At 43.4% G+C, this 24,251-nt stretch overlaps 2 protein-coding genes across 3 annotated transcripts in view; one reads left to right on the forward strand and one right to left on the reverse strand.

Moving 5' to 3' along the window:
• Positions 1-24,251, forward strand: part of LOC126418437 (Golgi-associated PDZ and coiled-coil motif-containing protein-like) — a 489,842-nt gene that overhangs the window by 126,469 nt on the left and 339,122 nt on the right. Inside the window, exon 3 of one of the 2 annotated variants that reach the window (XM_050085196.1) lies at positions 22,548-22,614. The exons of the other annotated variant lie outside the window; for it this stretch is intronic. Within the exon in view, the coding sequence (XP_049941153.1) occupies positions 22,548-22,580 (33 nt within the window). The 3' untranslated portion in view covers positions 22,581-22,614. Of the gene's footprint in view, positions 1-22,547; positions 22,615-24,251 lie in introns of those variants that run through there. 2 annotated transcript variants of the gene reach the window in all.
• The window catches only part of LOC126418436 (uncharacterized), a 225,943-nt gene that overhangs the window by 77,003 nt on the left and 124,689 nt on the right, over positions 1-24,251 (reverse strand). The window lies entirely within an intron of this gene.

Genomic DNA, 24,251 nt, shown 5'->3' on the forward strand with positions numbered 1-24,251 from the left:
AGGTGACAGTTGTTCCTCACCCGCTGCTCACAACTTGGCTCTATTTGACTACTTCCTCTTCGCTAAGGCCAAAATAAAGTGGAGGAGATTCAAACGGATTGGATTTCAGTAGTATCACAATCGTTGGGATCGGTATATTCGCTCGGAAAGGAGCTACTTTGGAGGTAATGGGGCAGAATAAGATCCTAATGATTGTAATTAATACATTTCAGGAACTTTTTGATGCCTTCTTGTATGACTGTATCAGACAACTGACTTATCCAAGGCCACATTTACGTTATGGTTGCACCTCGAATCGCTCTAAACACAACCTCATATATAATTGTGGGCTGCGACTGATTGCAATGACTGATCGCCTGTCATCTAGTCAAACTTTTTCCGATCATTTGTCTAGCTACCTCTGTCGGATTGTAACTGTGAAAGTTGCTGTTCTGGTGCATGTGCTGAATATTACAGAGTTGTCGATAAAAATGCCGCTGGTAGCCTTTCGCGACACCTGACATTTTCGTGTCGCCGCGCTATGTCCGTAGACAGGTCTCACTAAAGGTAACGACATTTACATTTTTTTTCTTCTTCTCCTCCGCGACACTTTCGCTGGCAACGGCAGCGGCTGTCCAGCTGAAAGACCCGCGGCATGAATATGCAGCGAGTGGGACCCTGACCCTGGGGCGCGGAATCTCCTGTTTTGCATAGCGCTTTCGTCTCGCCTGGACGGTCGCCAGAACGCACGTGCTTGCGGGCGATGTAGTTATCATAAACAAGTCGTCGCGCCGCTCTAAAACAACGACCGTGAAACCGATATCAGCCTCAGTGAGGCGGGATGCGAACGGGGACAACATGCTGTGTTGAAACTGACAGCAGGCAAACTAACTCTGGTTGCTGATCGCTACAACTATACAATGGTCTTGCGTAGTTGATCGCGGCTTTTATTTCTAAGTTGGAGAGAGGTGCTCTCACCAGACGACATTAGATTTTCTGTGTCCGAGTATGGAGGCGCTGTGGTAGTACGTATTCGGGAAGTCTATGTGTAAATCGTTTGATACAAACGCTTTGATGGCTCCTTTAAAAAGTGCGTGTCAGATTTCATTGCTCGTTATTCCACAATCTGAGTTTGTGATCCATCTCTAATGACTTTGTCGGGCGAGACGTTAGACCCTAAAATATTCCTTCCTTTGTTCTTCAGAGAAACTGTGCACTGTGACCACAAACTGCTACTTCGGTAGTCGTTGGTTGATGAGGCCCCCGTAGTACTTAGTTCGCCTGAAGTTGGAAGGAATCCTTTTCCGAATTAAGGCGCACTGATTTAACGAAAATCGTAGTTCACGCACTTCGGTTCCGTGCAGACGTGCTGATCACAGTCACAACCCTGACAAAATAATACTATCTAGCTACGTAGCTAGGTGGACACGTGGGTAACTAACTACATGGGAGGGTGGACGGTTGGTTGGTTGGTTGGTTGGTTGGATGGGTGAATGGGTGGATGATTGTGTGGAGACCGTTCCCCTTGCAACATGGCGAGTGGAATGGATACCGTCAGGACTTCTAACGGCCTTAGGCGCCACCGATGGTCAAGATGTGGAAACATCAGCGCATTCAATAGCGGCCAGATTCTGATTTCCCTAAGTCTATAACTCTGTATCTCTGAGGTCGTGCAGGCACTGGCAGTTTCACGTTGCCACCATGTGGGGGGTACCAAGTGTGGTTCGGTTAGAATGAAACCGACACCTTCAGATTAAGGTGTGTGTCATCATGGTGTTGCTGGCTGGGATCGCCATCGGCTGTCGCGGATTTTAACAGTGTATAGATGGGCCACTGTTCAGCAAATCACTCCCAACTCAAAGCTGGAGCCGCGTCGCAAGTGTATAGGGTGCGCCGCGTACATGTGGACAAATTTCAGTTTTAATTTCCCACCAGTTCCGCCGGAGGTCGGGATTGGCGTTCTTGAAAGCCGCCGGCCTCTAGTAAACAGTCAGAATCTCAAAATGGCCCAGATATTAGGGACGAACGACGGGTTGTGCCGGACGGGGTGCCTAGAAAGTGTCAACTATAAATGTCACCATATCGCGCAGCTACGCCTGAGGGGTGTCTGTGCATACGCAGGACTAACATGGTTCCCGAAGAAGAGCAGACTATTTTCACTAGATGTAGGGCAGCAATTTGGATGATTGACTGAGCTGACCTTGTAACTTTAATCAATATGACCCTACTATATAGGCACTGAGGATAGTTGAAAGCAAAGGCAAATTACTGTCGTTATACTTCCCGAGGAAGTGCAGCTGTACAAAATGGTGATGGCTTCCTCTTGCGTAAAAATATTCCGTACTAAAATAGCCCCCTACCCCCATTCACGTCTGCAGCTGGAGTCTATTCTGGAAGATGTTGCCATTGGGAAGTACAAAAAGGATAACAGAATGTCGTCGTCGTCGTCGTCGACGTGGATGCAGAAGATACCAGATAAGGAAATGACACTCTAAAATTAGTAGATGAATTTTGTTATTTGGGAAGACCAATGATGTTTATTATTGATTTATGTATTTATGATTACTGGATCAGAAGACCACATATAGAGCAGCATCTACAAAACTTGCGACTGATGCCTTTCAAAAAATAAAAGCGGAATGCATACGGCATGATAATTATCGTTTATTCAGGTGTGTATAAACTGACCTAACCTGAAAATTATCCACATAATATCATACTCAACTGATGACGACAGGACAACAAAAGTTAAAGAAGCTTTACCATTACTCTTTCCGACTCTTTCCAATGGCCGAATAGTTTACAGCCAAAACATTAACAGCAGACAAAGTTCGGTTACGGTTGAATTTCCTCAATTTTATGGATCAAGTAAAATGTCGCGAGAAATGAAGATTCATTTCACCGTCAGACTATATAAACTGTGAATGTCTGTTTATTCTAGGGCGACTCATCTTACGACCAACGCCCATGCGTCATGATAAAAGCATGTAAACCGCCTGACGATGAACGTATGAATCTGAAACCAGCATCTGACCTTTAATAAACAAAACAAAAAACCGGACTGTTGCTGGTTGCTGCTGTGTACCAACAACATTCTGTATCGCATAACAGCCTGGTTCTCATATAATACCGTTGTTTCACGAAATAATATTGCAGTTTACATCGTGAGTTATGTCCATTAGTGCCACACGTAGTGCTTTCTTCTTCTTCTTCTTCTTCTAGTCGTAGTATATGCGTTGAACACTGTGCAAGGCGTAGAGGGCGGTCGTGCTCCGCTTCAAGTCGTGGCTAACTAACAATGGTAACTACTTTACGGCGCTGGTAGCTCGTAAACACCACAGAACTCTCGATCTCAGCGCGCGGGCTGTGTTTACACTGGGCAGCCGCGGACGTGAATCTCGGCAAGGCGCTGTTCGTGAGTGGTTCCGCGGCTACTTTGCAAGTGGCGAGGGCAGCGAGCCAGCGGCCAGGGTCGCACCTGTAGCTCTGATTGTGTAACTCGGCTGCCCGCGAGAGCAGTAAAGTTGCTCGTGACGCGTTTTACGTCACGCTCTCGCCTTAATAGCGGGACAGCGACCGGGAAACCTTCCAACAGCGACCGGGACACTCCCTCGTGACTAATACCGATTTGAATGCTAGTATTTCAGTTCCACTGTTTCTTTGTATGAAATGACAGCATCTTAACAAATAATACGCCCAGCAACGTAACAGAGATTATAGAGTATTAAAAACAGATCATTTACCTGCTGTTCCCCACAACCTCGCAGCCGATGAAACGAGAGAAAAGAAAATATTTTCATGGATTTCCTTCAATCCCTCATATTAACTGTAACACTTTCTTTTTGCATTCGGTCTCTGGGACCCCGCATGGGCTTATTCACAGGCTTTCTAGTTGGTGGGTCTCGAATTATACACACAAAAAGCAGTAAATATTTTGCTCTCTTACTAAGCTGTGATTTTATTTACTCGTGTTTCTCGTATTCTAGTGGTGGGCCAGCTCATATAATTTGTTTTAAGCATCTTCAATAAAACAATTAGTGTATTTCTAACAACTTAGCAAATCAAAGCGAAAAGTTGTCCGTATGGCAGATCAAAAATACACTCTTTCGCCACGTAGTACCCTTTAAGGTCGATGCACTTTTTTAGTTTTTATATTGTTTTTTCTCCGGTAACTACATTTTTTCCGAGAGATACGATCCTGGGATGTCAAATATAGTATTCATTGGACTGAGGTATTTTCGGGAACATGTTATTTTATTTTTGAAATTGATGGAAGCCAGAGGCTCCCAAATACGATGAATGTGGCGGAAGAAGAAGAAATCAAAGAATACTTGGAAGCAATGTGGCACATGGCGGAAAGAGCGAGGAGGACATAGAAAGAAGGCTAGCAAAGACAAAGAGTGCATTCCTAGGTAAAAGTAGTCTATTGGAGCCATACATTGCCCATGGTGTGAGGAAAACTTTTTTGAGAATGTACGCTTTAACCACAGCATTATGTGGAAGTGACTCATGGACAGCGAGTAAACCGGACAAGAAGAGCTTCGAAGAGTTTGAGGTATGGTGCTGCAGAAGAACGTTGAAAATTGGGTGGACTGGTAAGAAATGAGGTTCCCCACAGACCTGGCAGTAAAAGTATCACGTGGGGAAAGACTGGCAAGAAGAAGGGATAATTGAACGGGCTGTGGACCATGTAGGATAATACAGAGATTGGAATATATCAAACAAATAACAGAGGACGTTGGACGCAATTGCTATTCCGAGATGGAGAAGTTGGCGAATGAGAGGAATTCTTGGCGGGCCGTACAAGCCAGTCAGAAGACTGATGACTCAAAACAGGTGGTGGTTTCTTCACTATTCGTATCACAAATTGCTCATTTCATCCATTGCCAAAACACGATTGAGAGCAGACGCGCATTGTTCTGATGAAAGATTTTTCAGTTATTTTCTTCTTTAGCTCAATTTCTTCCTAGGTATTTTTGTATAATTCATTATTTAAAAGCCTTCAATGTCTTCAGTACAAACAATTCCATTTGCCCCGTAGGACACTGGGCACAACCTTTACGCTGGATGAAATTCTATTGAATTGTCAGGGACTTCCGTCGTCTAGTATGGATAGTGTTTCGTTTCTGGCGTGAAATAATGAACTTGTCGAAACGGCACTTCAAAACGAACACACACTCCAAGAAGAAAAAGAGACATATCACGAAGGAATTATGCGAATGGGACGGAAATGTGTGGATCTGACGTACATGTAGCGACAAACAAGTGAATTGAGTATTAGGAAAATAGGATGATTTATTCAGAAGAAAGAGCTTCACAAATTGAGAAAGGCAGAACGAGTTTATCCACCAGTGACCATTATGCAAGCAATTACTCGGCTTGGCATTGATTGGCAGAGTTGTTAGATGTCCTCCTGAGGGATATTGTGCCTGATTGTGTCCAATTGGCGTGATAAATCACAAAATCTCGAGGTGATCGGAGAGCCTTGGCCATAGTGCTGCAAACGCTCTCAGTTGGGGAGAGATCTGGCGACCTTAGCTGTGTGCAGGCGGGCATTATCTTGCTGAAATATAAGCCCAGAATTGCTTGCATGCAGGACGTCGTGTTATGAAAAGAATCGCACCTGAAACCATCACACCTGGTTGTCGGGCCGTATGGCGGGCTACAATCAGACTGTTACCCCACCGCTGACTGGGGCATCTCCAGACACGTCTTCGACCCGAATCGCGTATAATTATTCCGCTTCGAAAGTAGCTCCGGTGGCCCAAGATGAAGTGTCTGGAGACGCCCTGGATAGCGGTGGGATACCAACCTGATACCAGCAGTATTGGAGCTGATCAAGTTTTATCACGAACGTGAATGTTTGTGGGAGCCTAAGAACTGCTATTATAAAACCAAATCTAAAAGATTAGACGCTGGGAGGGAAATAAGTGAAATGTGCACGATGTGGAAAAGGAATCTGTATTGACATCTGTAGCTTTCATTCGGAAAAATTATGAAATAGCTCATATTAAATTCATCTTTAAGGACGTCATTAATGTTGTCCCGCAGTGCTGTACCCAGATTCTTAAAAGCAGTCAGCGTCGTTTCTTACTTTAACATAAACAACACTGCGAATGCAACAACTGCTAAATCCTCTTCTTTCCTCATAATATTGACCGATGAAATAGCTTGTAAAACGCCGCATTAGAACAGTAACAAAATGGGAACAACGCCGACTAGTTGCAAGAGCCAACAGCGATTCCACCTGTCAGAATCCATTGCCCACAACCCTCTCGTTTGTCGAGGATGAGGAGCGAATGCGTTGGCGACCAACGTTCGGACTAAAACATTGGCTGTCGTTAGTTGGCTTTTTATTGTTAAAAACTAGTAGTGCCGACAGTCTCTATTTTACAGTTCTTTTGATTTTTTTTATGCAGTTGATAGCCACCAGTTACAGCACGGATAGTATTAGAAATTTGTTCAGTGATATCACGGCTGGCGTGCTGCATCAGTTGGCGCATCTCCTCAGACATACCCCGAATTTTTGGGAGTCCTCCCATTCCTCCCGCCACCGCCTGTGGCCATTTGGGCTGTCATACGCGAGGACAAATGTTTGCTCATGCCGGGCGTTAAGTGTCTGCGGCTGGGCGTGGAGAGGGGGAGTAGGGACAGAGACACCGAGCGAAGCGCCGGGGGCGACGGCCGTCTGTTTATTAAACAGGCGCGAGGGCCAATTAGAGCCACATGTTCCGGGCGAGCTGCCGGCGCGTGTTCCGCTTCTGTCCTACCGGCAGGGGACACTCAAAACAACCAGACTCGGCGGGAAATGAGAGACTGCTGCGCCCTCGCTGAATCGTCTCCTCGTTGGTGCCTGCGGCCTAGGTGGTTATCGATCCACAAACTCTGGCGCTGAGCTAAGCTTTTCCTATCTCACAATGGGACCGTGCGTACTCTACAACAAGAATTACGTCCACATTTATGGTATATGCAGGGTTTTGCGAAAAATGAAAACGACAAAAGTGGGAGCTTCAGATAGCCAAGACTTTGGGCAAAAAACACCATTTTGGCCGTGTGTCGGCCGAGTAATGGGCTACACTGAGGCGTCAAAAGCCATGGGATACCTCCCAATACCGTGTCGGACCACCACCTGTCCAGCGTAGTGCAGCAACTCGACGTACCATAGACTCAAAAAGTCGCAGCAAGTCCGTAACAGAAATATTGAGCTCTGCTGCGTCTGTAGCCGTCAATAATTGCGAAACTGTTGCTGGAGCAGGATTTTGTGCAAGAATTGACCTCTCGATTATGTTTCCATAAGTGTTCGCTGGGGCTCATGTCGGGCGATATGGGTGGTCAAATCATTCAGCCGAACTGTCTGGAATGTTCTTCAAACCATTTACGAACAATTGTGGCCCAGTGACACAGCGCATTGTCACCCATTAAAATTCCATCGTTGTCTGGGAACATAAAGTCCATGAAAGGCTGCACGTAGTCTCAGTTGGTTCAGTTGGACCCAGTCCATTCCACGTAAACACAACCCACACCATTATGGAGCCACCATGAGCTTGCGCAGTTACTTGTTCGTAGGTTGGCTCCGTGGCATCGTGGGGTCTGTTCTACCATCTTACCAACTGAAATGGGGCTCATGTGACCAGTCAACAGCTTTCCAGTCGTTAAACATCCAACCGATATGGTCATGAGTCTAGGAAAGGCGGTGCAGGAGATGTCGTGCTGTTAACAAAGACACTCGCTTTGGTCGGTGCTGCCATATCCATTAACGCCATATTTCGCCGCATTGTCCTAATGGATACGTTCGTCGTACATCCACATCGATTTCTGTGCAGTTATTTCACTTAGTGTTGCTTGTCTTTTAGCTTGTCTTTCAGCACTGGTAACTGTTTGAAAATACCGCTGCTCTCGATCGTTAAGTGAACGCCTTCGGCTGCTGCGTTGTCCAGGGTAATAGATAATGCCTGAAATTTGCCTGAAGAATAACTGTTAATTGGTTCCTGGGGAGGACAAACGAATCCACAATTGTAATTAGAGCTATTTCAAGATGATGAATGGGTTCAAATGGCTCTGACCACTATGGGACTTAACATCTGAGATCATCAGTCCCATAGCACTTAAAAGTACTTAAACCTAACTAACCTAAGGACATCACACACGTCCATGCCCGAGGCAGGATTCGAACCTGCGACCGCAGTGGTCGCGCGGTTCCACACGGAAGCGCCTAGAACCGCTCGGCCATAGCGGCCGGTGATGATGAATTGCCATCGTACGATATTGATTCCTCTCAAAAGCACTCAGTGAGAGGAATCCTATGTCTTCATCGTCAGGTAAAGAATTTGATCAAAAAGATTAAAAACCGCCCTTATTTCACCGAGAAAGGAAAAGATATCATATCCCAAGAAAGCTACATCAAAATACATTTCATTGTACGTCACCAACCATCCTCGCCAATGTCTGGCTTGGTTTGCTGCCAAAGTGGATAAGAACCTATTATGAATGTAAACAACATTTGTTTTTCAATGCAAACTTTAAAATAACACTAAACAGTAAATATGCGGCATTTGTGACATATGTAAGATGCCGAAAAAATTACTGCTTGCAATAAGTTTCACCCCAGTAGGTGTAAATTACCATCTGTGAAATAATAGAAATAACAATCGGAAGACGCCGTAGAGTACGAAAAAGGCGAAACGCGTCTGGGAGAAATAAGTTGCAGCGAGAAAAGGCGGTTTTATTTACAAAACAAGTATATAATAATAGTAATATTACATGCGAAGTTCTTGTGAACGCCTGGCATTCACTTCCTGAAAGTTTGTTTGCAATGTCACATTTGCTTCTGCCTTTCCTTTGATTTTCCTCTTGGTGACTTCTATGAAAATATTAATAAATACAATATATTTAGCAACATTACGGTTTAGCTGCAGTGTAAGTAACGTAAAAAAATTAAAAACAGCTTGTTCAAGCTGTACTAACGGAGATGACAAACGGCACGTCTGAGTCGCGCTAAAAATGCTTTTTTGCTTCCACTTATGTCACTTGTATTTCTGGCGAAATCCTGCAAATCTGGAGGAAATGGGTGATATCGAATAGGTGCCGTCTCCTTGTTAGGGCAACGAAATATATATTTTGCCAGTTTGCGAAACCGGAGCCGCTACTTCTCAGTCGAGCAGCTCCTCAACTGGCTTCATAAGGGCGGGGTGCACCATACTTGCAAGCAGCGCTCGGCATACACGAACGGTCACCCATCTTAGTGCTAACCAAATTCGACAGCGCTTAACTTCGGTGATGTGACGGGAACCGGAGTGACCACTGCGGCAAGGCTGTTAGCTAAATAACACATTGCTTGTTCCTGTTGAAGACGGTATGCCCTTGGCCTCCTCCAAGATCTGAAATCGCTGAAGCTGCTAGTTGTACGATGCCTTTATCGTAGGTTCTTCCGCACGGCACATATTAGCGTTTTTGTCATTAACGGATTTTGCCAGAGATGAAAGAAGCGCTAAAGGACAAGAAAAAGAAATTATGGAAAAGACCTGGGATCGAACCCCAGACGATTGGCCAATGTCTAAATGCCTGTTGACAAAAAGTAATATTCGCTTAAAAGAAAAGTAAGGGCCAGACCAAAAATCCAATGTACATATTTTTGTAATGTCATTTAATATTAAAAAAGAAATGGCTTTTGCTTGTGTGACATGTGAACTATAAATTATTTCAAGACTGCGTACGTGTGCGCGATGTATAATAAATATTAAAAAGTGTAATTATTACCACCAAAGCTCACAAACAGCGATGTGATTAACAAAGAACATTTATTGTCTATAATCTCTGTGTAATGAAAATGAACATGACCAGAGACTATTATCTTATTGGACTCTCTCTCCTATTTTGTTTCGTCTATCAGAAGGCCACCATTGTATAGCAGTCTGGTATTTAATGTAAGTTTGGCTGTAATTTAGCAAAATATAATTGTTATGAGAAAGTATTATTGATTTAGTGGGAACTTCTCACGATAGTAATCAGTAATTATAATTAACAAATTTATTTTCAGAGCTTCGTGTTGCAGGGGGCTCATCTCCCCTAGCAGCATTTGGTCGGCCATTACGCTGACGATATTTTATAATTAGAAATTCATGTCATAATATTAAACGTAAATGTGAGAGATTTCTTTATTTTGATCTTCCAATAGTTACAGAGTTAGCAGAGTAAAAATAATTTCATTTATTAATATTTAGAATACTGAATGAGTTCAGTGTGTTAAGTTTGGCCGCTTAACGGCATATGAGATTCTCTCCAGTTTTTCCTTGCAAATAAGGAATAATAAATAATGAAAAATATTCCATTCAACGAGCATAACAATATCTCAGTTACTATATGGAGTTTAGTAAAGAACGACCAATAGACCCCTGAGAACCGCATTATTACAGGTTGCGTAAAAGCACACACATTTTCATTTCAAAATAGCAGCGCTCACGCGAAGTATCTATTAGAAGGCGATGAGTCGCGCGTTGTGTTTAATATATTATTCGGTACGTACTTCGGAATAGCCGAGGTCCGTACGTTCGTTATCGTGGCATTGAGTTATTTCAAAGTCTCATGCTGGCCCACAATATTTAACAAAGTAAATAATACTGCAGTATTTAATAGATATTTATTTTTACTAAATACCGCATAAAAAAAGAACCAACAAATACCCGTGTACCGCGATAGTACGTTCTTTCGTCATTTAGGATGAGGCAGTATTTTCACTGTATAGAAATATATTAATTAGCACTGTCAGTTAAAAAAGCAATTTTATGACAGCAGCAAAGTGAAAGACCTTATTGCATTGTGTAACCGTTAAGTATGTTTAAGGAACAAAGTCATTGTGGAAGACACTACTGATATCGTAAGAACACTGGGCTTTCCTGCTAAGAACAAAAGGAAAGGACAGTTAAAAAATGCAACACTAGAAACTGCACATTACATTCAGCGCTTTCAGATATTAGCGTATCAGTTGGGTTTTATGACAGCATTACCTTTCTGTTACAGAGGATTTAGATACAAGAATCGCGGCAAAAAGGATAACTTTTTCGAAATCTCATAACTGTCTTCAATTTAGCAGAAAGGTGCGTACGTCATTCGTCTCTAATGGTGTGAAAGCGCGGCACCCTGCGACTTCACCCTCGGGCTGGCGACGCTTCAAACAGCAAGGTGTCGTCACACGCAAAAACAGGCCACAGCTCACAAGTTAATGTGAGATGTAAGGTGGTTTAATGTCACAATGACACCAAATTTCACCACAGTTCTACCCAGAGCCACGGTGCACGTGTCACGCGTGGGGCAGGTCGTCACACGCCCTCTTACCCACATTTAACCCTTTCTATTAACGCCTCTACGATTGAGGTCAGAACGGCGATGTTGAAATCACGCGGTCTTCTGATGAGGGGCTGAGGAAAACAATCCAGGCCTCGTAGCGTTAAAACTGGTAGTTGGTTAGATTTGTTCGTAGCAGGAAAGTCTTGTGTTCTTAATGTATCAACTGTGTCTTCCTTAATTATTTTGTTTCTTGAACATTCTTGTTCAACAATGCAATGAGGTCTTCCATTTTGCCTCTGTCGTTAAAGTCCTTTTTAACTCATAAAAACTTACAGTACGTATTGTACTTCAAGGAGTACACCCTAGGGGTGAGATCGACTTTTTGAAACAATCTTTACGAAGATGTAGGTTAAGGTGCAACGAATTACAGTGTGCCACCATTCGCCTGGTGGGATGGAAAAAACAAATAAATTGGAATTACGCTTGGTGTTCTGTAGGTGTAAAAATAAGTTTAGAGACTGGTTGCGTAGGTTAATGGCTAGACAACTGGCCTCACATGCAAAAGTTTGTCGCTTCGGATCTTGTCAGGTACAATGAATTTTTTATTATTTTTAAATCTTTATCAAAATGACTTTGATCATTATTTTCATTCAGTTAATTGGTTTAAGCGCACTTTCTTTCATTTGTCACATCATTTTAATCAACACTTTAACTTCTTCAAATTGCCCCTATTTTTTTCTCCCAGTCATTCTTTTTCCACGTGGAACCGTTGTGCATGTGAATCTGTTTACTTTATTTACGCACCATAGTGGTTAAACATGTGAAAATACCTGTCTGTTAAAAAACGAAAGATGAAAGAATCTGTATTGACTGTGCAGTGATGTCAAGAACGTATCTTTCGTTACAAGATGTACATCTTTTTGGATGATAATCGTCATACAAACATTTAAAACATATGTTCTAATTGCACTACGGACGGCAATCTAAACGAAAGCCGGGGCTATAAGTAAAATGAAATTCAAGCAAAATGAGAAATAGAGATAATGAGTGAAATAACATGGAAGACAATGTCAGATGACAAAATGGAAGCAATTAACACACGAACAAGGATTCCAAGTGGAAAAAAACCGATACGAAGAAAAATGAGAGCAAATGATGTATTTCATAGAATTAATATGCCGTGACAAATGAATAGAAAAATTACATTTAAACCAATTAACTAAATAAAAATAATAATCAAAGCAATTCCGACATAGATTTAAACATAAAAAAAAAATTCAATGTACCTGACAAAATTCGAACTGCCAACCTTTCGGATGTAAAGTCAGCATCTTAACCACTACACTATGCAACCCGTCTGTAAATTGCTACAATCTTTAATCTGTAGAGCACCACGCGAAATTTCGATTTTTTTTTTCTTTCGTCGATTACTCGCAAATGAGGGTCGTGAATGACTGCAGGGTGTGATTCCTTGGACCTTAGCGTACATCACCATATGGATTGTTTCAAGAAGGCGGCCCCACTACCGGGAACCTCTCCTTGTTAATTAATATCGTTGTATAGGTGCTGCGAAAATACTCTCTAAGTGCCACTCAGAAGCGGCACGAAAAGGCCGTAGTGGTGGCATAAAGGGCGTTGATGAAGCCATCCCTTTCCCTGGGGCGTTGATTCCCACTCATTTACGCCTCACATGAACTTCTGAGTTCTGGCTTTCTTTTTTTTTTCGCATGTGTCAGCGACTTGCTGTGTGAAGCTTCGTCGAGCCTTCCCACGCACTATTTGCGAGTGGAACAGGGTTGGGGGGATCAGATAGTGGTACCGAAAGTACCCTCCGCCACACACCATTAGGCGGCTTGCGGAGTATGATGTAGTTGTAGGTTGACGTAGGGCTCCACGCTTTTGCACCATTAAAGAGGAAGGTATAACAAAAAATGATCTAGGTTGTGGAGTCGAAAGTGATTGCAAGGTGGCCGACTCTGCGTGAACGTGCTGCATCTGATAACAACTCTCCTTCTCGTTTCCGCGTCGCATTCCGTTGCTGTGAGTTCACCTCGCAGCATTCCCGTGAACGGCAGTGCCGCCACACTGTCCTTGGCTGAATGCGGGAGTAATTTTCATCCGGCGTCAAGGTTGTTAAAGATAACCATCTCGGCTTATTCTCTGCCGTCACTGCGGAGGAATTTTCCAGAATTTCGGAATTAACTGTTCAAGCTCGTCGGCAGGCTTTCGATGCGTAATCGCACTCCACCCACGAAGTTCAGTTTGGCGCGGTTCTCGCTAATGCGGTACGATACGCGATACACATTGCAGTAAAGGCCGCGCGACGCGACCCTTATCCGTGCGACACTCCGTGTCCCCGCGGGAGCGATACGACCAGCAACTAGACGCAGTGGGCGGTAGTATAACCTCGCGTGTGGTGCGTCGCTGCCTGGCACGTCACCCAAAACTTCCAAACATTTTACGTAGTTATTCGAGAATGGAAGGAGGTATGGTTCTTCTTGCAGTCTTTCGATAAGTTAGCTACATTTGGTAGTCAGCATTGTATGACCTAACATGCTCAAAGTGTGAACTGGCCACTTACTACAGTTTTCGTCGCAAACTTTTCAAAATATGCGCTGTGTTTTACTTAATTTCGAAGTATCACAATACCTATGGGAATAGCGAAACGAAAATCACCAATAGCTATGGGATTAGCGAAAAGAAAATCTCTTCAGTTCATTATCAAGCTGTGTTAAGACTAAAAATACGAATAGTTTTCTCAAAATAGAACGAGAAATATTGCATAGTGGAGAACACGATCGAATGTCAGTGCTGTGATTATTAAATTTTTCTGTGAAAAGTAGTTTTACTGAGAAACTAACTTCAGAGATGGATGTAGCATTGCGGGAACATCAAATGGCCTGAAATTTCCCTCTCCGTGTATCATACGATACAGTGCATGGAGCAACCAGCATGCCATGTTGTGCTCGGAGACACAACAGAGAATTGTATCGGTTTTATATCGCTGTCGTTTCAGTGTGTACCAGTTAAGTCGCTTCAAGCACATTCCACCGATGCGAGTTGGTTCTGCTTTGTGTTAAGCGTCGCATCATGTATCACATATTGTACTGCTTCAGTGGAAACCATGCCGTACGTTCACCTGTAGCTGTCCATCACACTAGTTTCTGCAACTGAAAGCACCTGAACCTCCATAGAAATACTTTTGCACTAGTATAATACATCAGGAACCCCGAAACCTGTGAACAACGAAAATTTCCTGCGCGTTCAGCAAGATTGACATCTCCATTCCTAAATTTCACGGAAGGGTGTTTATAAATTGTACAAAAGTAACATTCAGTTGTGAAAAACGTACATAACTTAAATAAATGTTTAATCCAACTCTGAATGTTCCATATCTTTAAGTTTTGTTTACAGTTTTTCAATGTGGCTATCATTTGTAAGACAGTCGAACTTCTTCAATTGCTGCTTCAATAACTGCTGGTCGATCTTGACCTGGCGCCCTGTGTGATATACAGCCCTCTTCGGTGGAACGATTCTATCAATTAATATGTTTGTCTTCGATACGGTGCTTTGCAGTATTTTGTCCTGAATTGCCTCGGAACCGTAATAGCGGATTTGGATTCAGAAACTACAATGGCCAGCCGCTGTGGCCGAGCGGTTCTAGGCACTTCAGTCCGGAACCGCGCTGCTGCTACGGTCGCAGGTTCGAATCCTGTCTCGGACATGGGTGTGTGTGATGTCCTTAGGTTAGTTAGGTTTAAGTAGTTCTAAGTCTAGGGGAATGATGACCTCAGATGTTAAGTCCCATAGTGCTTAGAGCCATTTGAACCATTTTTTTAAACTACAATGCGAACACTCTGCACCGTCATACGATTCCATGATGACTGTTAGAACCACCTAGCGGGAGCGGCAGGAACGGATAGTATTCGGCGGGAATAAAACTGAAGATAACGGCATTCAGTGCTGTATCTGTAAGTGATTTACCCTTTCCACAATTAAAAGTTACTTTTGTATAATTAATTTATAAACACCTTGTGTTTTCAAGCTTCCCGCATAGCCGAGCGCACGCCGGCGCGATAACTCAGCGTGTTTGGTCAGAGGGCAGCTCTGCCCTCTATATATATCTGAAACGGGTGTCTTTCGACGTCCGCCCAGAGCAGATACAACGAACGAAAACGAACAAAATTAGATAAAAAAAGAAAGCGCATTAAAGGGCTGTCTTTCGACACATGGGAGGATGCGTTGGCCCCGGATCGAATCCATATCGCGGATTAATGATGGATACCTCTGTGCCGGCCAGCCTGGAGGTCTTTTCGGGCGTTTTTTTCATCCCTCTAAATAAATGCTAGGCTGGTTCCCACGGCGCGAATTAGTTATACGATGCGCAAACTGTTTGGAAACCTTGTCGCGTTTGAACATGGTAAATACACTAGACACAGACAGAACTCTCCGTCCGAACAGGCCTCTGAAGACCCGTGTCATGCTCAGCCGTTAGGCGTCACTGGATGCGGATGGAGGGGCATGTGGTCAGCATACCAGTCTCCCGGCCGCTGGCAGTTTTCGTGATCAGAGCCGCTACTTCTCAGTCAACTAGTTTCCCAGTTGGCCTAAGAATGCACCCTTGTTGCCAACAGCACCGCGACGTGTGCGCCCCGTTTACCAACAGCGCTTGGCAGACCCGGACGGTGACCCATCCAAGTGCTAGCGAAGCCCGACAGCTCTTAACATCGGTGATCTCCCGGGAAACGGTGTTACCACCGCGGCAAGGCCGTTGGCAGACGCTGACAGATGGGCACACGAATTCTTCTCGTGGGTGGGGAGGGGTGGGGGGTTGGGTGGCAATCCCTTTGGGAGTGGCGACCCCATTGTAATAATAGTATATACGCAAGTACGGTTGGTTCTCCGAGAAATTGCGGAGGTTTCGTACCATGAATTGGCTGGTTACAAGGGATCGGAAAGAAGGAAAGGAATTTAAGTATCTTTTTAATTGACATAACTGTTAATCAGGTAATTGCAAATTGTGTATTAATTGTCAAACAGAGCATACAGTATTTGTCATATAGATAAAACGCTTTGTTCTTTTGCTCATAGAAAATTTTGTAAATTATAAGTGGCTTCCAGAAAATAGCTTTAGGGCTGTGCAGATCGCTGAAAACCAGTTGATCTTTCAATTGGAAGGAGAAATAGAGCATTCTTGTCTTACCTAAATGTGTATTTGGTAAAACTACAAAATAGTATTTCGAACGTATTAAATTTATGGCATGTAGCTCGTCTAGGTTAGTGTAGTCACGTTATTCCGACAGCTAGAATGAGGAGGAGCCAGGCTGGCGCACGTCTGCCGATATTTCAGTGTCTGTTGTCCTTATCAATAGATAGAGAGCAAGCCGTGTACAGATATCAGTTTACTGCGTTCTACGAAAACTTGAAAATCGCCTGTACTGCCCTGCGCCTCGCTACTGCCACTCACCTGTGCCACTCGGTCGCTGCTGGAGTACTGCCGTCCAGGGGCAACAAAATTTGATTTTCAGTAGTTCTTATAATTATTGACGGAATTTAAAGATTTAAAGTGCTGTCATAATCTACTACTTAAGAGGTAGGGATGCACAGACCGCAGCCCGCCCTTGACCTGATGACGGCCCGTTCCTCACGGTTCTTTCTTGTAAATTTTTCGTTTTTAGGTTTCCGTACTTCGGTAACAACGGATAGGATCACTTTGTTTCTACCTGTCCCCCCTAATGGCAAGAACCGTTTTTCTTAGGAACGGGTCTACAAATCATGTTGAAATGTATGCCATATACTAAGGTCTCTGGTCCCTTGGGAGCATACAAATTTTAAGCTTGTAAGTAAATGCAATTAAGAAAATATGCCCATTTTTTGATATTCGCAGATTCACTCATCACAGCCTATAGGATGCCTCCTGTTGATCTAGACACATGAAATTTGGCAAGAAGCAAGGTTTCACAGTAAAAGTAAAGTATAAAACTTTATTTGTTATTATATCGCATAAAAATATATTTTGCCAGTACAAACGTAGATTGCATACGTAACCCATAAAAAAATCTCAGGAACTACTTAAGGGATTTTGATCTTTTTTTCAGTAATAGGTAGTGGTTCACGAGGAAGGTTTGTGTATATAAATTACAAATATTTCGTGCTAGTTGGCAGAGCTCCGATGGACTGAAATCCCCTGCTGCTGGGAAAACGATGCCTTTGCAGTGTAGCGGTGATACCCATTAATGCCGCCTGTCTACGGCACCACGCCGGCGTTAGCATCGCAGTCTTTTATGAACTACTCATTCGCTGACAGTCTACGTCTACGACACATTCAGCCTCTGTAATCTTCCAGAGCAAACTAATACTGGTGACGGGTGCAGGATTGCACTTCCAATTGTTTGAGATGGAGTTCCAATATCCCGTAAAATATTCGCTGAAGCATTCCAATGAACAGTTCGACATCTGTGTAACAGTAATAGCGCTATGGCCGGTTGTACTGTTTTCTTTTCTGGAGACTCCCGTCAAATGTTACCAGCAATTGTAACAGGGACGAGAGCAGTCGAAGTGAACGCATCTGCGCTAGCCAATTAGCATAGCATGTTAATATAACTCCAAAATTAGTGAAATAAATGAAAAATTACAATAGCGAATGCCAAAAAACTAGACAAAAATTTAAACACAAAATTGAAATGTTCTCGAAAATCTTGGAATGCCAGGCATTGATATCTTGCCAGTATCGATATAGATAACAGCCAAAAATCGTAGATATTCTGTATTCCCGGGATGAATGAACGGTCCATATGCCTAACTGGAACCCTCGGGGTGCGAGTCCTATTTGCACTTGTCAGTTTTTTTATGCTCGTTTTTCATTCCCTTCCGAAGTGGAGAGAGCTGTTCTTTTGAGCCCATTGTAGCTGGCATCGGGGCAGGGGATCCTACTCTGAAATAACAACTTGGCTGACAGCACGATATTTTTGAACTTGTGGTCCTTACGTAGTCAAAGAGATGGGTTTGAGGCCCGCGGTGGTAGGAAGTCTGTACATTCCTGCTGTAGAGGTTTAACGCAGTAAGTTAAGCATTGAAGTTAGAAACTGCGTATATGTCTTGAGGCAGTGTAACTCGCAGTGCGCGAATTATCCAGACTATAATTAACGAGTATTTGAAAATAACAGCACTTAGCGTCTTCCAACGAGCTTTACGCATAATTTCAAAGCTTATCGAAACTACTACTCTCTAATGCCCCCCCCCCCCCACAAAATAATAAAAGAAAAAAAAATAATCACAATACTACATTTTCGCTGTTACTGTCGTAAAACTGCAGCGTCAGGCAAGTCGTATAAAGTTACTGCTTCTTTACTGCCATCTCTATTCGTAACACATTTTGCAGGCAGTATCCACATAAAGCACTTGAATGTGGTTGCAAAATTATTTCATTGTACTGCACATTTTTTCTGGTGATATGTCACAAAGTAGCATGGGACTGGTCTATCGTTTGTATTCAGAAAATTCGTCTTAGATAAACATTTTGCCTGTAACAAAAGGCAAACGACGTTTTCTATCGACGCTAGGCGTCATCTGAAACGTCTCATTTCCAGTATTTGTTCTGACTTACACTATACACAAAGAAAACGAAATTGTAACGACGACTTAGTTATAAACACCATATTCAGTTAGTTACTACTACCAGAGTATGAATGTGCTGGCGCATCTCGTGAAGTAACATCGAAAAACGACGTACGTTGCATTATAAACAAAAAGCGTTGTCCTACCAAGATGCTGTCGTACAAGTTTTTATAATGCTTGCTGGCTTGTGGGTAATCGCGTTCCCATGCTTCCGTCGAAAAAGGAATGCGGTCATTGAACTGGCACAAGCAGCTTCCTCCGTTCGGTGTTAGACTTGGCTGTGCCCTCTACGCAGGACTGGAGGCCCGTTGGGATTAGTGTAGAGTAGGCGGTTAGCGGGAGGCTTGCCTGTGGGGCGCTGCGTGCGCCTGGCCGCGAGATGTCGGAGGGGCGTCACGCATGGGCGCGCGCGGCCGCCGCCCTGGGGCCGCTGGACACTCTGAATACATTACGCACCACCTGCCACCGCGCCGGGCCCTTCCAGCAGCCCCGGAGCGCTGGACGATAGTCTGCACTCCCTACGGGACTGGCCGAGGGGCGTACTATCTGCCCCCACAGGGAGGCCCTACTGTATCTACTCGTTCATTATCCTCTTCCTCGTTATTGTACCTCGATTTTCCTTCCAATTATTTCACCAAATACCACTCATTTCTCCACAAAATCCACTTCTTCTTGCCCTACCCAACCCACCAACTTTCCCTCCCATTTTCCAGTTTATCCCCTTTCTCTTCTCGCATTTACTCTTTTCTCCATTTGGACCTTCGTCCGCATCCACGTTGGATCCTTCCTTTCTTCAGTGACTTCCCTTTTACCTCGTTTTCAACAGTATTACTTTTCTGTTGGTTTCGGTAACAATGCTTTTTCTCTCTTTTCCACATTTCCTATTCCTCATTTTTTTCCCTTTACTGTCCTCCTTACGTTTTTCCAGTAATGTTTCTCATCTCATTTTTTCTGCTTCCTCTCCATTCACTTCATGGGCTTTTTTTTACAGTCCTCTTGGCTTGTTTCATTTTTTTCACACAACTCTTCTTCACAAGCCCCACTTCTTCGCCCTACTTACTCAACGCTTTCAGCGTACTTCAACTTCCCATCCATCTTGCATGACATTTTCTTTTCCACAAAATTTGTCGCCTGGCTTACCAACTCCTTATTCACATACCATTTAAAATACTGAACTGATTGTAAGACATACAAATTTCAATCTATATCTCTTACTTCGTCGTTGTTTGTTTTTCCTGTTTCATTTCATATTTCGGAGAAGACTGGTCGGCCGGAGTGGCCGTGCGGTTCTAGGCGCTACAGTCTGGAACCGAGCGACCGCTACGGTCGCTGGTTCGAATCCTGCCTCGGGCATGGATGTGTGTGATGTCCTTAGGTTAGTTAGGTTTAAGTAGTTCTAAGTTCTAGGCGACTGATGACCTCAGAAGTTAAGTCCCATAGTGCTCAGAGCCATTTGAACCATTTGGAGAAGACTTTTTTTTAGTTACAGTGTAAATATTCAGATGTCACTAAATGTTGTAGGAGACTTGACATTGCCTACTCCAGTGACTCTTTAGAAATTATTTATGCGTAGTGTTACATTTGATATGTGGGATGTTGACCTACAAGAAAAGCCCGTGCACTTCAATAAATTGTTACATTCGTACCAAAGCAAGTAGTAATGAATGACAGAACTTTTTTAATACCATCGGAACGTATTAGGGGGAGACGGTGAAAGGGTGCAGTCAGTGTACGATTAAGTATATAATTAGTGAAAGTGGGAGTTCTAGGTGATTATGTGTGCTGTGTGTGTAGACGTCAGAAGTAGAATTTTGATTGTTGTATACTTAATCTGGTGCCGAAGTACATTTTCGTTCCCTCGAGAGCTCAGAAATCGGTTTGAGAGACTGAATGTTTTCTCTGATATTCGACTCTCTGGAACATACTCACACTAAAGCACACACGTGCACAATTACCGTTATACTTGGCAGCACAAAATCACCAGCTGCAATAGTTTAACTCTGCTGCTACATTCTGTTGCCAGATCACCGTGAATGACGTTCTTTCCATTGTCTTTTGTACCTGATTCACAAGAAGTCTGATTTGCCTCGTCTTAGGCAGCAAGCATTAGTTGACAGTTTGGGTTAAAGCGGATTTGCCCATTATAATGGTGTCTGGCCAACGATTGCCTGTTGATGAATTTATTAACTGATCTGAGTTTTCGACAATTATAAAGAGCTACGGTTTACACACTAGTTTCCTTGTTTTATAAGCCGACCGGAGTGGCCGAACGCTTCTAGGCGCTACAGTCTGAAACCGCGCGACCGCTACGGTCACAGGTTCGAATCCTGCCTCGGGCATGGATTTGTGTGATGTACTTAGGTTAGTTAGGTTTAAGTAGTTCTAAGTCTAGTGGACTGATGACCTCAGCGTTTAAGTCCCATAGTGCTCAGGGCCATTTGAACAATTTTGTTTTATAATTAGGTTTCTAGACTTGACGATATTGGTTTGGTGCTGATATTGAGAGTAAAGCATTTAATTGAAGCCACCTGATGGGATCGGTACTTCCTGGTTGTGTCACATTGCTTTTTACTTGACGAAATACGTGATTCTCCCTTTCGCGATGACTGAAGTAGTCCTTGCTGGCATCTCGCCAGGTTGTGAATTGTGACTTAGGACCTACTCCCAGTCTGGCAGCTGCCTGTAGTTGATCCATCTAACTTCACCCTTTGTGTGCTAATGTTCAATTATTTATCACTACCGGTGCCTCCCCGCCGTTCCCCTTTCACTCAGTCCACGTTTGTTATCGATCGCTCGCTGCGGCCGTAGCGTGCGTGGCTCGTTTCTCTCCGTATACGCACATAGAGATAGGAAACAGTATTAACCGGCGGTACATGACGTGTATGCATTTATAAAAACGCTCGTATGCTGAGACACGCGCGTCGGCGCGGATAAATGAAACCGAGAGGTTTGCCTCGGGCTGTCTCGACCCCCCCCCGATCACACACTTTCATCGGGGCTGCTTTCACGCGGCAGTAAAGACAATTACATTTGTTTCTGTGTCAGTTTTGTAACTAGTTAGATACTCTGTGCCCGTTCTCGTGAATAAACGCGATATGCTTTTAGTACGGGTGTGGTCGTCTCAAGAGAGGCACGTCCTCGATTTTAAAAAATAAAGATCGGGTAACATATCACGAGAGGTGAACGTGAAGGTATTAAGACAAGATCCACACACGTTGTTCTCTCTCTCTCTCTCTCTCTCTCTCTCTCTCTCTCTCTCTCTCTCTGTGTGTGTGTGTGTGTGTGTGTGTGTGTGTGTGTGTGTGTGTGTGGGCGCGAGCGAGCGAGAGCAGCAGGGGATAGGACTGAACCTGCAAGATTTTAATGAAATCTGAATACGTGGTTGGCGGCTTAACGACTAAGTCGAAGTAGATTCTTGTGTAATAAAAAATGAACGCCGTGGTGTGTGATAAATATCCGCCGCTTCTTGTGTAGGTTCAAAAGAGGTGAATCTTCGTAGTTTACTTTTCCACATACATGGTAAATATTTATTTGTGTAGTATATATAGCTATTGCTACACACAGTCTTCGATCGTTTTTTTCTGTGCAACTTTACTATTACACTCATTCCTTTATTCTTAGTAATGAGGATAGTGTTACTTATACTGGCTTTTTCATTTTTGTTCCAGGTAAGTGAGGATGAAAGAGGCCACGTTATCTGATCCCAGCGGCAGAGATGAAGATAAGTGGTAAACTCTTCATTAGCATAACGATCGTTAGTTAGCTAGAGATCAGCGGTATTCCCGCAGCATTTTTTTAAGTGGGGTGCTGTGATTTCATTCGTATGCATGGAAGTCTTGTAATACCTTTAAACATCATGCTTCGTTTATCTAAAATGACTTTTTGCTCTCTCACGAGTATTGACGGTAACTATATTCATTCCATCAGTAACGTAGTCTGTTAGTAAAGATATTTTCCGTTGCCGGAACATTGTTCAAAAACGTTGGTATCCCCTCACCCCCTCAGGGCAAAACATGAAGAATGTCAAGCAAAACATCGTTTCTGAAATCGAATCTCTCGCCTTCGATTTTGTTTTGTCTTCATCGTTTTATGTCCTACGTTATTACGCTGCTTGTGGAGAAGGTTGACCTGTTGACAGAAACGACGAAAGTGTGCGTGCTGATGGACTCGTATATTAGCGTTAAGAGAGAACTCATTATCACGAACACATTAACAGAGTATAGTATATGTTTCTGCTGTCGTATTTACATAGAATCTAGGTAGAGGAGGAAGCAAAAGAATCAAAGCTTCAGCAGATGCTGCCTGTGCAACGGATGGATGTACTTAGTGTATAGAAAAGAAATATATGGAAACTCTTAATTACCGGTCGGAGTGGCCGTGCGGTTCTAGGCGCTACAGTCTAGAACAGAACCGAGCGACCGCTACGGTCGCAGGTTCGAATCCTGCCTCGGGCATGGATGTGTGTGATGTCCTTAGGTTTAATTAGTTCTAAGTTCTAGGCGACTAATGGCCACAGAAGTTAAGTCGCATAGTGCTCAGAGCCAAACTCTTAATTGCAGGTATTGCACCGAAATACGTTACGCATTTAAATCGTGTGGATCCAATGACGATAAAGCTTTGTTTGGTTTTTTCAGCCGAATAAATTTATGGTTGAGGAACTGGTCTCTAAATGTTTCGAAATTCGAGGCGAAATGTGTGTCCATTTCTTTATAATCCGATCGAAAGCATGCGTTCGAAATATCAGTAGACGTGTAAAGAGTACAAATGGCGTCAATGAAATAATGGAATGACAGATTTAGGGGCCGATTGTATAAACGTCACTGACCGGAGATGGCCACGAATCCAGTTCACAAATTCCCTGCATTGTGTAACACTAAGCTTGGATCAAGTAAAGAGGTTCAGTGTTGATCTAAATTAGGACGATGCAAGCTTGGCTGCTGAAGCAAAAACCCTTGCAATTATTGCGCTTCGACAGCAGGTATTAATCCCACATCTTAGATACATGGTGTTTATTGTTAAAGGTTTAGTGTTGTAAAGGTAGTGGAAAACATGTGGAAGAAACTTCCAGACTTCTTCAAGAAACTTCTCTATAGCCGAAAAACATCGAAATAGAACACACAAAAACAAACGAAAAAAGCGATACTATTCTTGGCACTTACGGCCTTTGAAGACAGTGGTCCAGAAAGTTAGGAAAGGGCGCGTGACGTATTAACGCGATGTGTTTTTAGAACGTAGTGCTGTTGTAAATGTCTTTATAACTAATTTCGTAGAGAATACATCGTTCGGCAGCTGATAATTCAGGGCTACACGTTGTTAGGCGCGTGTTAGCGCTACCGAATTGACTGCGAACACAAGCTGTGTAGACGACCGTA

Source organism: Schistocerca serialis, chromosome 9, assembly GCF_023864345.2.
Source record: "Schistocerca serialis cubense isolate TAMUIC-IGC-003099 chromosome 9, iqSchSeri2.2, whole genome shotgun sequence".
Lineage (NCBI taxonomy): Eukaryota > Metazoa > Arthropoda > Insecta > Orthoptera > Acrididae > Schistocerca > Schistocerca serialis.